The sequence below is a fragment of the Ambystoma mexicanum genome, chromosome 10 (assembly GCF_040938575.1).
Source record: "Ambystoma mexicanum isolate Mex_15411 chromosome 10, UKY_AmexF1_1, whole genome shotgun sequence".
In the NCBI taxonomy this organism is placed as follows: Eukaryota; Metazoa; Chordata; class Amphibia; order Caudata; family Ambystomatidae; genus Ambystoma; species Ambystoma mexicanum.
Window position 1 is genome coordinate 1,495,915,125 of NC_090932.1, and position 15,643 is coordinate 1,495,930,767.

Sequence of the window (15,643 nt, forward strand, 5' to 3'; positions counted from 1 at the left end):
TAACGCAAGTCTCCATGTATAAGATGCTATACGGGGAAAGTTGGAACAATTAATAGCTGGTGCCAATAAAGTATAAACAGTGAAGGAGCGCATTAAACAATTACCAAATGAAGAATCCAAGCGGTCCATACCCATATACCCTGAAGCTCTGCTTTTCGACTGCTCAGCATGCATCCTAACTATGTTTGAACACCACCTCATCCGTGCCCCCCTTGTGACTGTCTTTTTTTAATATAAAGGTTTTGTAGCTTGTACAACTGTGTTAAACTTAATGAGATCTGAAACATTGTAAGAAGACCTTTTGAAAGAAGTGCACCCTTTGGGGGTAAGATACATGGCAGGAGAGTATACCAGTAGATCTACCAAGCCCAGGGGTGATACCTAGCAGGGGAGTACACCAGGTAATCCATCTAGGATATGTGAAAGGAAAAGACTCTGTGAAAAGGCTCCTGGCAGGATACTACACCAGGGGTTCAACTTTAAGTTGCTGTATAGAAGAGACACTTTAGCCATCCTTAAAAAGACCATTGCTTGGAAAAGACACTTCATCTTCAAGGAAGTGTTAAATGAAAGAGACATTTCTACTACTCTTGAAGAACCATTGTTTGAACAGAACATTTCCAATATTCTTCCTGAAACAGTTCAGGGGAAGGGAATCAATGGTTGGTTTGTTGTATTTATATACATTGTTTTTGCACACTTTTTGCTAAATTTAAAGCAGACACATTTACCTTGCACCTTTTGTTTGTGTTTTGTGTGATTGCCATACACGTTTTGGACACAAGGGCAGTTTGCCTAAGTTGAACGACGAGACACAGACTGATATCTAGTTTTGATTTCCTAGGCAGGTAAACTCTCTTTACGATGGGAACAGAACGTCCTTTATCCAAATCCTTTTATTTTAATAAAATATCTAATCTTTAAACCATTACAACTGCCGGTCTCTCATTTCTCACCCCTCACACACCTTTCGTGGTGCGGGCAGTAGACCTGAACTTGGTACTTACATTGGTAATGGGCACACTATTCGAGCCATTTCACTGTCTGCTCAGGCTTCTTTGCTGAATTGAATTGATTGTGTATATGCACTATATAAATAAACAATGTGTTTCAAAGCGCTTCAAGGCAGGGAGAAAACAGGGACATTCAGAATGTGAGATTTACTGTCGTAATCAGCCTGACGGCATTTCAGATAGTGCAAGTGCTTTTGACATTATACGGAGGGGACAGGGGGTGGGAAGAAGAAAGAGACAGCCAAACGGCTACCTTACTATGCCTGACGACAATTTTGGTAGTGCCGGAATTTAACAAGAGGTGGGAGGTGGGAGGGGGGAGACAGGGAGAAGGACAAAACAAGCGACTATCATACTAGGCCTGACATTTCAGATAGTGCTGGCGGGAGAGAGGGAGGAGAAAAACAAATGAGGGAGGGCGGGTGACTGCCTTTCTGTATGCCATCACGTTAGTGCGCAGGGTGAGCGAGCTCTAGGTCCTGTCGTACAAACCACCTTTTACCATTTGCAGCAAAGATAGGGCGATGCTTGGAGTTTGAAAACATTAAGGATGCCTTTGTCTGTTTGTTGGATGCCCCACCTACCGAGTAATCGGGAAAGCAAAATGCCCTATATCATTCAGAACTATATTAAATTAAAAAGTAGAAATATAATTTATTGATGCAATATTAAAAACATCATACACTGGACTGAACAAAATCAGTTACAAAAAAACAATTAGCATGAACGGTACCAGAACTCCAAAGTGATCTAGTGAAGTGCAGATTTACAAATAAACAACCAATACATCAAAATACATGGAACACCACATGAGTCGACAGCAATAAAGGGGAAAATGACACATTCCAAAAATATCGTGGTCCAAGAGAGAAAGAAATGTATCTCCAAATATAATCACGAAAGACCCAGTAGCAACTCCCTATATGAGTGTGGAGGGTTTCTGCAGGTCCCACAACATGTTTTGCAAGGTACCTAAAAAAAACAGTAATACATGATGTTGGAGTATGAGTCATATGCATAGGAAAATGTACTAATTATTTTGCATAAAAGATAAATACCATCATTTAATTTCTTACATATCTCTTATAGTTGGAGTCCCCTATCTATTATACTGAAGTAGTATTTAGTATTTATACAGATGGCCAATCCACTTAGGTCTATCCAGGACACTTCAGTAGTAAGAAAAATACCTTAACTGATAAACACAAAAAAAGAAAAAAACAAATCCCTGATTATTGGATTCTAAAAGCATGTAGTTCTCAAACATAGTGAATAACAAGATCGGTAATGTAATAGAGAGACGTCATCAAAGACGGACTCACCATCCGCAATGCAGGAGATTATCTTGAGAGGTTGGGTTGTTCAACTTGTAATAAATGCTATGAGATAAAAGCATGGTGCATGTCATCTTTAGCAGGTCTGACGGAGTTGGCCGACCAAATGGTGGCATTCTTACAATTAGTTTTATTAAAACAAAACAGAAAGGCCCATCTGTCCCCATCACAAAGGTTTGCCCTACCTAACATAAAGCCAACTATGGGCCTTGTCGTCAGTGTTACAGTCCAAAGTAATGATCCGTCCTTCATCAAAAGCTATCATATTCTAACCATACCACTTATTAAATACCAAAGGAAAAGAAAGGGGCCTAGGAGCATTGAGCCATTCTCCTGGACAGGCTTCCTCCTGCCTTAATAGGATATTTTCAAATAGTTTTTGGTGACCATGTGATTTAAATCCTTTAATTCTTGAAGGTTCTTTTCTCCACCTTTTCTGCTTGCCTTGTAATGCTTTCAGTAGAGTTCCTTGGTATCTCACATTAGGGTGTTGACTCTTAAGCCTCTTTGGATTCTTGCACTGTCTCTAAACGGCTTTTTTATCTTTTGGTTATACTTCAACCACTCTGTAGGCTTAATAAACTGTCCTTCACCCTCTTTAAAGTATTCACAACCACTGGGACGTGTCATGGTTCCTGCCCCTCATGTACCCAGCCCTCCAAGATGTCAGGCTGGAGCCAGGCCACGATCACCTACATGGCCCTCAAGGGCCTCTCCATCCCTCCAAAGACCCACTTGGAGTCAGACTTGGCGCTTGTGGCACCAGACTCACTCACTCCCATAGGATAACATTGGGGATTGGACTTGTAGTGCATTGATGGGGACAAGATGGATACCCCCACATATTTTGGTTCCCAGAACGGCATGTGCAGTCTAGTCTTTTGGGTGTGGTTCAGCCCAGAGACACCTGGGATACCCAGAGACTATTTAAGCCACGCCCAGGCTGAGAAACATGCTTTGTGTTTTCTGCACCTGCAGCGTGACACTCACCGTGTTCGGATCGGTCACCAGTAGGCCTGCATCATTCTTCTGTGCTCAACTCCTTTAAGAACAAGAACACCGTTAGGAACAGCCTTACCTTGTGGCGCTTCTGCCCATCATTCATCGCTCCTTCTGTTCTGCGGGCATCTTCAGTGGTGTCATTCCCATCGCGGCACGCCGCTTCCTAAGGAAAAGGGAAAAGAACAGAAAAAAGGCACTAGTAAGCATTCAGCAAATCTTCGCTTATTTTTAAAGACTGTACAAGCTTCAAACGCTTACCTGAATCCCAGCCGCTCTGAGGGAACTCTGTCTCCGGAACTTCTCATCCATCTTGAAGAGGGAAAAGACACTCCAGGTTAGCGTGGAAACATCCAGAGGCGCTGCATACTGCCCTTACTCACCGCATTTCTTCTTCATAAGCGGCATCCACGCTGAAAACGTCGCGGCACCTAAAAGACACAGAAAAATAACTCAATTCAATACAAATACGAAAGGGTTGCATCGCGCATCGCGCTCACTCACCTTCAGCGCTACTCATCTCAGCAGCACGTTGACGTCCCCGGACGCCGGCCATCATCTAAGGAAGGAAAGGAACGAAGTTAGAGAACTGTTCAAAAGACTCATTATACTTACCTGTCGGACTCTTGCCTGTGAAGTAACTGGGCAGCAACGAGCCCGCATCAATCAACGCGACCCTGTGCTGAAAGCAGGACGGAGAGCACACTTTCCAAGGAAACAAGGCCCAGTCTCCAGTCGAGTAGACTCCAGGGAAGGGTTTGAGGTCGTAAGAGGTCAGAACAGGCTGAGTGATGTCCCCGTGGATACCAGGTGAGCGTTACAGACGAGTAGGATTAGGCCCTTGAGGCTCTTCCTGACCTATTCCCCTCCCATGTCTGCCGCCTCCCGTTACCTCAATTCTGGTGGATTGCCATCACTGGCTCTTCCTGTGGGGTCAGGCTGCCTCTGGTCTCTTCTGAGCTTCTAGCAGGCCTTCTCTCTCCCGGTACCAGTGTGTGGCTCTGCAGAGCCTTTCCAGTTGAGGTCCAGGCGTTGTTTGAGGACCAGCCGGTCACCTCTTCAAGGTCATACCACACCTCGATTCTCTTTCTTGGGCATACACAGGTTGGCTCTCTGCCCTCTGTGCTTTTTCTGCCTCGTAGTTGAAGGCTCCCGTGACTCTCAGTGTAAAGACTGAAGGGGGTGCCTGTAGTTCTGTCAAATATAGTTGGGCTAGAGGCACAGATCAACCCAGCCAAGGCTCTCAATTGGTAATGGTGGGCAAGTAGCCAGGCTTAGACTCCAGGGAGGTGTTAGGAAAGATTCTCTTTACTGCACCTTTCCTTTCATCTTTATGGAACCCCTAAACTTTTTGCTTTCATTTTTGTATCTGACCTGTACTTTTTGCAGTGCAGTGAAGCCTTAAGCTTCACTACACTGGCCTTTGCTATATGTATGGAAACTGATATGTCCTTCAGGATGTCAGTACTGGGAAACATTGTTTCCCTTAGTCGACTAGTTACTACATTTGGTTACTTTTATCACTTGTGTAAATGTTATATCATTGTGGAATGCAGCTTACACTGCAGTACAATGGGGTGCCTTTTTGTGTTTCCCTAGACTAACACGGCGATGATATTTGGTTACTCTAGGTATGCTAAAAGTATAGGCTGGTGGCAGCAGTGACTTTTCCCCACTTTTTGGGGAATTTCATTTAAGCTTTACCACGTTTGGCTACTGACTGTGGCTACAGTCATTCATGGCCGTGCCACGAGATTTTTCGCCTATTCTTGCGCCATCTTGTTCATTAGCCTTGTTCGTGGCCTCAAAGGCTAGGAAAATCCTTATACGGACTTCCAGTGCTCGGGAAAGCAGATGGTTTTGGTGGGCTTCTGGAGGACTGTGTATGTTTGCAGGCAGGATGTGGGCTGGGTCAATCTGACTCCAATCCACATACTGGTTTCAGTGTGTCTGAGTGGTATGCATGAATGTACCGCCAGTGGTCCTGATTGGACCACTGCTCGGGTGCATGTGTGGGCTAGTCCTGCTGTTGGCTAGTGTGAGTTTCAGCTCTTACCTGGCTTTTAGGATAAGAAGAGGACCCCTGCATCCATTCTTCAGAGATCCTGGAGAAGCCTGAAGGAGCCAAGTATCCTAATCAGCTGTGAGACCCGCGAAGAGACCCGACTGAAGGAGGCCTGGCAACCAACCTCTGCTGCTGTCCTGGAGGAGCCCTGTCTTGCTCTTTATCTTTAGTATTCCCGCGAAGGTGCTACGACCCTTGGAGTGGAGGGACCATCCATTCCGACGTCTGCTCGGTGCCCTGCCAAAGGAATCCTTCAGAAGTGCCCTGGAACCGTCCTGTGGCTGACCAGCTTCGTTTTTGGGCTAACGTGCTGCCGGCGTCACCGTACCGAGTTTCAGCCTGAAAGTTGGTGGATCCTCAGCTGGCCCTGCAAGACTACCACCTGCGGAATGTCGACATCCTAGCCCAAAGGGGACCCGAGATAGAAGGGAAGGTCCGACCGTGGCCGCTGAATCAGTTTACATCGCAGTGCACGGTTTGCACTGTCCGAAAATTGCTTACCTGACCCGAGTCCAGTTCTGAGAGGGGTGCTGCATCGATTTTCTTTGCATTCTTCGACCGTGAGTACTTGCACCAGAAAAAGACACCAACCGAAGTTCAGGTCATACCTGCAACCCCTGTGAATCGAGGACTGTGTATTTCAGTGGGAAAAGCTACGTTGGACGACCTTACTTTATTCTGCCAAGTCTGGGGAAGATTTGCGGTAAGGGGGGTAAGCTAGAGTTTCTAACTGTTAGGGAGAATTCTCATTTGTCGCTAATTTCCCTTACCTAGTGAGTCCCTCAGCAGCTTTGCTGGATTTTTGGGGTTTATTTTGTCCACCTGGTAAGAGTGTGAACCTTTTTCCCGCTCTTACATGTGTTTTGCCATGTGTATTTCTACTTTTTGAGTGATCTTGGGCTCTGGAGCCACACCACTCCATGAGCCCAACTTTTTGTGCGTGTTGCACAACACCTTCAGTGCGGTGACACAGGATTGTCTTTGAGACTTCCCACTGACTCCATTTTTCTGGAGCTGACTACTGTCCCCCAGAAACAGGTAAAGTTGCCATTTACTTTATTTAGTCATTTAAAACTACAGACCCAGTAAACCCCATCTTACATGGAGTACTGGAAAGGGTTAATTCCTATCCCTTTTCGTCTGTGCCTCTCTGAGCTTTGTTTTGCTCTTTTAACATTTAGACTTGGCTGGTGGCAGTGGTATCTACCCTAACTTTTCTACCGCGATTATACTATATAAAAGTGGTACTGTTCCAGGCTATTATATTAGCCTCGACCATAAACCCGCTTGACCAAATACTCTTTCGAGGGGATTGGGTCCTCCGACGTATTCCATATCTATGACATGTAATCACCACAGCTGTGCTGCGGTGATTACATGTCATAGATATGGAATACGTCGTCGGACCATCCCATCGAAAGAACGTTACCAGGTAAGAAAGTAACTTGTTCTTCTTTTGGCTATGGTCGGGTTTATTCACCATTTCTTTTTGTTAAAGTCCTTCTTGTGTTTTACTTTGTGCGGCAAACCAGGTTTGCCTTCTTTGTTCACCGTCTTTTGGCGGGCTTCTTCCAAGAAGCTCTCTTCTTGGCGCCTGGGTGTTTAGGTGGGCTGAATGTGAGGGAGGGGGTGTAGTCACCCCCTGCACAGGGTATCCTTGGAAATCCAAGTCACACTTTGTCATGATTGGCTGAGGTGGTTGTCCGGGCCGGACTACCCCCCTGCTGTGTGATTGACAGCCAGGCTGTGTGAATGGGGGATTTTTGCATAAAAGGCAGGACTCTTGGGCTGGAATCCAAAGTGGCCACTAGAACTGCAAGGAACGGAAGAGAAGCGGAGGAGAAGACGGCTGCTGCAACTACCGAGTACCGGTGAAGCCCTGCCGCAGTCCTGTGCTATCTACCCTTCAATGACAAGAAAAGATCCAGTCCGGAGTCTTCTTCCCTTGAGCCTGGTGGGATCAACCAGCTCATCTTCCACAGATAGAGGATCCTCTTCTTGGTCGAAATCGCTGCACACTGCTGTAGTGGTCCGGATAGCCACCTGAAGAGCCTCTCCTGTTTTAAAGGAGCGCACCTTTTATTCATCGTTGCTTTTGCTGCTGCTGGCCTCATCCCTGGGTAGGGCAGATCGCTCCAAACGTCGTCCTCCTTGTCTCCACGACTGAAGCCACAGGAACCGTTAGCCTGCAGGAACTACCAGGAACAACTGCCATAGCACCACTGGCGCAGGCCTATTGACTTTAATTCACTTGTAGGAAAGTGTCCTTTGATTCTATCTGCCTTGACAACAGTATTGGCTATGATTTTTATCCCAAACTCTTTTTGTGTTGATTCATGTGCTAAGTGTGTTTTAACTCCGGTAACATTTCTTCCCACGTGTGTCTTTAGTAAGACCGGACTGTCAATACTGTCAAAAAGTGATTGCATCTGTAATCCTGGTAACGTCCTTGTTTCACAACACCGGTCTGTCAAGACCAAAGGTACTTACCTTGAATTGTACTGCACAAAGTGAATTGGTTGTGTGTAGTGTATTTTACGTGTGGTTTTAATTTAATAGAAGTGAAGTGTTTTACGAGTAGATGGTTTAAAATAAATGTACTTTTACTTTTTAACCAAAAACCTTGAGTCAGTGTTTGCTTGGGTCACAGTAATTGTAGTCCTTTATGTAATTTCTACTACTGCTCATTTGCTCTTGAGATGAGTCTGGCTGCTCCGCTACTGCTACCACTTTAACAGTGTAGTACAGGCTTGTACCAAAGGTGAACTTGTATTACCACTTGTAGTCTTAATTGTGTGTAGTGGTCCCTAAGGGCACTGCACATGATTCTGCCTAACAAAACTGACTTATCCTTCAGGCAGTCAGTACTGAGAAACTTTGTTTCTCTTGGTTTTATGATTTTGTTGCCACTTTTGGCTGCTGTATTTCAGTGCGCAAAGTACTTTACTGTACTGCGCACTGGAGTCCTTATGTTTTTGGGCCCTAGACATCCCTTAAGGATTTTCTGCTAACTGGACATTGTGCCTAGGAATGGGCTTGTGGCAGCAGAAGTGTTTTCATGTGTTTTTTACAGTTCTTTACCAAGCCATACCGTGCTTACTGTGTTTGGCTCATGACTGTGGCTAGTGTCCGTCATGGCCGTACCACGCAGTCTTTAGTTGTCTTCTTCTTTGAGCATTATGTCAGTTGCCCTTCCTCCTGGTCTTTGTGACCCAGGGAGTCCTTATTTGGGCATGCATTCACTGCGAAAGCCAGCGCTTTTCACGGGCTAATGCATGTCACATGTGTTGGTACCCAGGAAGTGTGCTGGGACTGTCTGGTCCCAATCCACACTCAGGATGTCTGGTGTGCATGAGGACATGAGAGCCGCACTGGTACCTGATTGAACCACTGCTGGTGTGCATGAGTGGGCAGGATCTCCTCAATGGCCAGCTCGGTGTGAGCACTCCCTGGACTTTGGGATATGAGGAGGGGGAGTGAGTGCAGACACGCAGATCACCCGTGGGTCTGAATCGACCTATACACGGAGCCAAGGATTCAGAGAAGTAAAGATGATCAAAGGACTGTCTGGAACCACGCAGAAAGGTTTTTGCACCCTGAGCCTGCTGTTCAAAGACCTGCAATGTTGCTTCAACTCCTTGGAGTGGTGGGACCAATCACTCTCAACACCTCCTTGTTGCCCTGCAAACAAGACTTTTCAGAGGTGTCCCTGTGCCCTCCAGTGGACTAACCAGCTTGAACCTTAGCACCTGTGTTGAAGCGTTGCTTTATCGAGTTTTGTCTTGAGCTTTGGGGAAATCCTAGATCGCACTGCAAAGCATCTCCTTGTCCTAGCTGCTTTGGGCCACCGAAGAGGAGCATGCATCAGACTGCAAGACGTGGGTTCCCCTGCGTCACTGTGCAACAGTGGCGGTTGCTGCTTGTAACTTTCCGGCCTTTCTTGAAGTGTCCTGAGACCAGCTGCATCAGTTCTTTCTTTGTCCTGCATTCGTGACAAGAGATCCAGCTCCAGTTGTATTCTGGATCTGCATCTGCACCCACAGCACTTGTGGACTTTGCAGGTTAACCAATAAGGGGATTTCGTACTCCAGGCGAACATCTCCAAGCCTGCCAGGTTTGGACCTGGAGTGAGCTAAGGGTGCTGAGTAATCATACCACTTGCCAGTGGCCCCTAGTTCATCCAACCTGTTTTTATGCACAAAGGATCCCCTGTGGTCCTCGGTGTGACTCCTGCTTCCTAAAACCGTCTGATAGTTAGGGACCGCTTGGTTCTTTACAACAGATCCTCCTCTGACTCTCGGAATCAAATTTCCAAACTTCAGAGTCCTCCCTCTAACTTTTCCTTCCCATTGAATATTGTACTTTATAGCTTTACGCATCACTGTGTGCTTTTACGGACAGACTTGACACTGAGTACAAGGCTCCAATCTTTGTAGGGCTCGACTTAATAAGTTAGGGTTATCCAACTCTGGAGGTGGCCAAAGTATTAAAGTTTGTTTGCTTTCCCCCACAACAGGTTTTGGCGGGAAACCACACTTTACTACATTGACTGAAAAGTGACTGTACATACATTTTACGTAGTGTGTGTTTAAGTAGTGATATTGCTGTTTGCTATTATTCACTCGTGTTTGTCCTGGGCCTAATACATTTTATATTTTTGATATATTACTGTCTAAGGATAATTCTTGTAGTCGTACTGTGTGTGCTCATCCAAGATGTCAGATCACCCCCACTACTCCTGAGACTTGGCCTTGACTGCTCTCCAAGCTACCTTAGCATTGTCCTGGCTAACTTTGCAGAAGTGTTCCCTGTTTCACTAACAACGTTGGCCTCCTAAACATCTGTTCACCAGAGCAGAGTTTAGAAATCCATTCCAATAGTAGGCCATAGTCCTAATCTCATTCTGCTGTCGCGTTTCTGTGTGCGATGACATGAGAGCAGAGTGCTATGCTTTAGCTGCAGCAGTTGACTGGCTATGTTGCCCTGGTTCCTCTGGTTTCTTCCCCAAGGTTGAAAAATTGAAGAATGAGGTAAGCAAACAATTGTAGTTTGCTATTATTTTTTATTGTTTCAATACCTTTCTCCTTTACTGTAGGTTTTTCTTGCAGGCTGAGCCCGGGGGTTAGGGGAGCTTTTGGGTATCTGAAGTGCAGGAGCCTAGTGCATCCTTTTATACGGCGCCCGATGTCCCATCTGTTGTGGAGGAATGGCACAGCCTTATACGATGAAAGTGTCAATGACGATATGGAGCAGCACAACGCCTCCTGCCAAAATAAATTTTGGAGCATTTGCCACTGGATAGCTCTCGCTCTCTGGTTGAGGAATCTGTGGGAAAGGAATAGAAAGAACATTACTGATAAGTAATTTCTCCCTCTGCTCACATCACTGTATCCTTCTGGAGATCTTCAATTACCTTTATCAACCACCTTACTTTTCTACAGCCAGTGTATTTTAAGGACTGGGTTTACCTTCACTTGTGAGTGACCTTTTTCAAAAAGGCAGTCTGATATGACATTGTATTGTACTGTTAATTGGAAGTCATCAAAGAACCATCACCTGTGTTTATTCTTTTTGCAGAGTTATTTACTTGCTTCAGCCATACTCTATGGATTTTAGTTCACGAATTCTCTATGCGATTGGAACTTCAGCTACATCAGTAAGTTAAATAATGCTAATAAATGTACTTCAAAAATGCCTTTTTTATCACACTGTGCTTTGTTGATGCACAAAACTGTAAGTGTTATTCAATGGATTGAAGAGTTTTTGTTTTTATATTCTCAAAGGATTTTTAAAAAAAACATGATATAGGTACCATTTTATGTGGTAAGAAATGTGTGTATGTGCTATTATGGTTAAAGTAATTTGTAGCATATTTTCTCCAGCATGGGGTCTGGCATGGATTCACATGGTCATGAATTTTCCCTGTCCTCCAGCTGGGAATCCTTGGTGAAAAACAAGAGCAGTTTTACTTTAGCCGGAAAACTACATTTCTCCTCTATAACCAATCACTGTCCTCTGGGTCATACTGCCCCCATCCAATGATGGTCTTCTCCCTAAGATCCACTCTTGGTGGCCATCTTCAGATTTTTACCGCACGTTTCAGTGTTTGGAGTCCTCATCTTGCTTTTCGAGTATTTTGATATTTTTTGAGTTTTTTCAGATACATTTGATATGTTTTCTCTGACTCTACCTGTCATCGATCAACTACCGGCAGCGGGGACCCGTTGTCAGCGAAGATCTTTCATTGGGAGATCTTCTCTACAGGTTTTCGGAAGGACTTCGCACCTCAACAATGTCTGAGGAGAAGAAGAGTCTCTTCAAACTCTGCGCAAAATTTGTACTCTGAAACAGCTACTTCAAGGATCGGCACCTCAAGTGCCTTTATTGCCTCCATCCAGGCCACAACTAAGATGGATGGGAGATTTGCTGCTGATTCCCGGCTAAATCGAAGCAGGACCGTTATCTAAGGCACAAAGTCTCCCCTTCTTGTGGCAATCCAACGGTCCACCTGGCCTGGGGGCTCCACAGTTTTCTTGGGCTTTCCGCCTGCGTCCTCTCTTCCCGTCAGGCCCCACCATGATTTCCTCCTTACGGCACAGGTCCCCTGCTGGCAGCTTCCATACAGGCCTCCCTGTCTCACCTAATGTTTTACTGGCTTTACTTCATACACCTGTAACCCTTCAACAGGTTGCAGGTGTGGATTCACCATCAGACTTGCCTAAACATAGTTAAAGGGACATGCCTGACCCTCACAGTTCTTTGCCGGCATCTTCCCCATCCCAGTACCAAAGTGGTGAAAAGGTATAGTGTTCATTACTCTGTCTCCTCTTCTTCGCCCCAGTACTTTCAAATGTGGGGAAATGAGGGAAGCTGTTCTTGAGTAGCCTACAAAGGCCGGCAGAGGGCAAGGTTGTTCCTCAACAGGGAAAGGGTGGTACCATATCTCACCCGAGGGCACCCCAAGGACCCTCCACCCAGGTGATCCTCCCTCGCTTCACCGCCCAGGGTCAGTATCCAAAAGTGATGGCCTTTCCCTGGCCACCTGGGAAGAGGATCCAGGGGGAGTAAGAGTGAGAATACCTTTAGGTTTCTCAGAGTACCTCATTACTACCGTGGTGTCTATAGTCAAGACTACGGCAACACCGCAAGTGGCTCTTCCTCCACGGCCTCCTGCAGCAGTGGCTGCTCCTTCCACTGAGGATACGGCTGCCGGAATGTAGGTACCCATCATCGCCTCATTCCCAAGGGATTCAGGCAGGAACAAGGATCTGCTACCTCCTAAGGATTTTCTCCCCGGCTGGTGACCCTGTCCTCAGCATGGTTGATGGGGTCTCCAAGGATATCCCCACACATCTATACAAGCTCTGATGTCAACCACTTTCCTGGGGATACTATTTGGTTGTCGAGAGATGCCTTGGTTCCAGGTCCCGGGAGTAATCTCTGCGGGGGAGCCTGATCTACCTTTTGTCCCATCAAGGCATTTTAGCTCCGAGCTGTTGTCAGTTGCTCCTTTTGCACCTCAGCCAGGGCCCAGGGACATGTCATTGGACATTCTCGCTACCCTCCACACCTTGGTGTCGGAAAAACAGTAGAGACCACCAGTTCCCCCGGTGCTGGACCCAGTCCACAGCCCTCCTAGACCACCGACTAGAAGTGCTCCCAGGCCAAGTCCTCCAAGACCAAGGCGCCTGCCGAGCCCCGCCAGCACGAAGCGACAGTCTAGCCCTTCAGGGTCGAAACGTCAGCCAGCACTGTCCCAGGGGCCTTTAACTCTGCTAGTGGAGGTGCCACCGCAAACCGACATGGACACTACAGCAACACATACAGATGAGTATAACAAAATACAAGTTGACAGGTAGCGGCTGGATGCCAATGAGCCCGCCAGGGCGTTGCCACTGGACGAGGTTGACTCTTTCATTGGCATGTTTTCGAGGGCCTCCACTCTCTAATTGGGTTCCGGAGGAGAAGGAGGAAGGCTTTCTTTTTCAATGCTAGGAGTCGTGCCGGTCCCTTTGCTGGATGATGTCTGGGAGGAAGGTTTAGCCCTGATGAAGACACCAAGTACTGCTTCCTCCAGAAAGGACAGGCTATAGAAATAATACAGGGTCTCAGACTCGGTCCCCCGGTGCTTGAGTTTGCAGCTTTCTCCAGACTCTGTGGTGTCTGCAAACGCCAGGATGCACTCATCAAACCCATCATACTCTTCCATGGTGCATCCGGACCAGCCGGGGAAAAAGCTTAATGCATTGGGGAAGGGCATTGTTTACACCTCAGACTGCACCGTCAAGGCAGCCATTGCCATGGCCATCCTCTATCGCAACGACCAGGAACTCTGGTATGCACTCGGGCCAATTTAGGACTTACTGCCGGACGACAAGAAGGCCAACACCCTGGCCCTGTTACAGAAGGCCAAAGTGGCCTCTGATCACGCCATCATGGTGGTGTTGGATGTTGCGGAATCCGGCGTCTGCCAGATGGGCAATGGGATGCCCCTCCGGCGCCAAGGTTGGTTGAAAGCAACACATTTGGGGGCGGATGTGCAGTCCAAGGTGGTGGACGAGACCCTCCAAACCATTATAACAGACACAGAGACAGCATGCTCACTGGGGACACTACAGCAGAGGAGTTTGTCATCCTTTGGATCCTTCAAAGGAAAGTCCAGCAGATCCTCCAAGGGGTTCACCACCCCCATACTGTCAGCCCTCCTGCTCCTCCAACCAGAAAGCCCACACGGGCAGCTCACAAGCATACGGCAGCAGAGCACAGCATTGTCTCCCTCAGGCAAGGATGCACCGACCCAAGCAGGCCTGAACCAGTGTGGATCAGAGCCCCCACTTTCGCGCCCCAATTGACAGCCGGCTAGTTAACTTTGTTGACCAGTGGACTACCATCACCACGGACAAATGGGTGCTGGATGTTCTACTACTGTGGGAGATTCAGGCCATGTTAAGAAAGTGGGCCATTGTTAGACAGAATCATCTGCAGTACCCTTAAGGAACACTACAGACAATTAAGTCCACAAGTGGTAGTACAATTTCACCTTTGGTACAAGCCTGTACTACACAGTTATAGTGGTAGCAGTAGCGGAGCAGCCAGACTTATCTCGAGAGCAAATGAGCAGTAGTAGGGATTACACAAAGGACTACAATTACTGTGACTCAAACAAACACTGACTCAATATTTCTGGTTAAAAAATATAAGTACATTTATTTTTAAATCATCTGTTCACAAAACACTTCACTTCTATTAAACAAAACCACACTCTAAATATACCACACACAACCAATTCCTTTGGTTCAGGTAAATTCAAGGTAAGTACATTAGGATTTGACAGACCGGTGTTGTGAAACAAAAGATGTTTCCGGCGGATAAGAAGCGCTCACTTTTTTACAGTAATGACAGTTCGGTCTTAAGAAAGAAAAGCGTACCCGCGGGAAGAAATGTAACTGTAATCAAACACACTTAGCACATTGAATTAAAACCAGGGAATAGGGAATAAAAATCAGAGGCAATACTTTTGTCAAGGCACTAGAATCAGAGGACGTGTTCTAAGATACAGATAAAGTCAATAGGCCTGCGCCAGTGTCAAATGGAGCAGGGCTCTGTTGTCGAGGATCACACGATTAGAACAGTTCGAGATTAACGTGGCCAGGAGTACTTGGATATTGTCAAAGGGAGGCAAACGTTATAAGAGGGAAGGATGAAAGGACGAGCCTTCGGAAAGGAAAAGGGTTCACCCGATTCCTCAAGGTCGGACGTAGAGAATGACCAAAAGGACACCGTACCTTTTTCAAATTAAGAAATCTGGTGCTACGGCAGTTGTTCCTGGTAGTTCCTGCAGACTCACGGTTCCTGGAGCTTCAGTCGTGGGGACAAGGACGACGTCTGGAGTGATCTGCACTACCCAGGGATGAGGCCAGCAGCAGCAAAGCAACGGTGAATAAAAGGTGTGCTCCTTTAAAACAGGAGAGGGCTCTTCTGATGACTATCTGGACCACTACAGCTTAGTGCAGCGATTTGGACCCAGAAGGGGATTCTCTGGCTGTAGAAGGTGAGCTGGTTGATCCCACCAGGCTCAAGGGAAGAAGACTCCGGACTGGGTCTTCTCTGTCGTTGAAGGGTAGATAGCTCAGGACTGCAGCAGGGCTTCACCAGGACTTGGGAGTTGCAGCAGCCATCTTCTTCTCTGCTTCTCTTCGGTTCTTGCAGTTCCAGTGGCGACTCTGACTTCC

General features: G+C 46.7%; 1 protein-coding gene across 2 annotated transcripts in view; it reads left to right on the forward strand.

The window, feature by feature from the left end:
• KNTC1 (kinetochore associated 1) overlaps positions 1-15,643 on the forward strand; it is a 2,501,313-nt gene that overhangs the window by 1,915,072 nt on the left and 570,598 nt on the right. For both annotated transcript variants that reach the window (XM_069619627.1, XM_069619628.1), the window contains exon 54: positions 10,989-11,067. In XM_069619627.1, the coding sequence (XP_069475728.1) occupies positions 10,989-11,067 (79 nt within the window). The remainder of the gene's footprint in view (positions 1-10,988; positions 11,068-15,643) is intronic.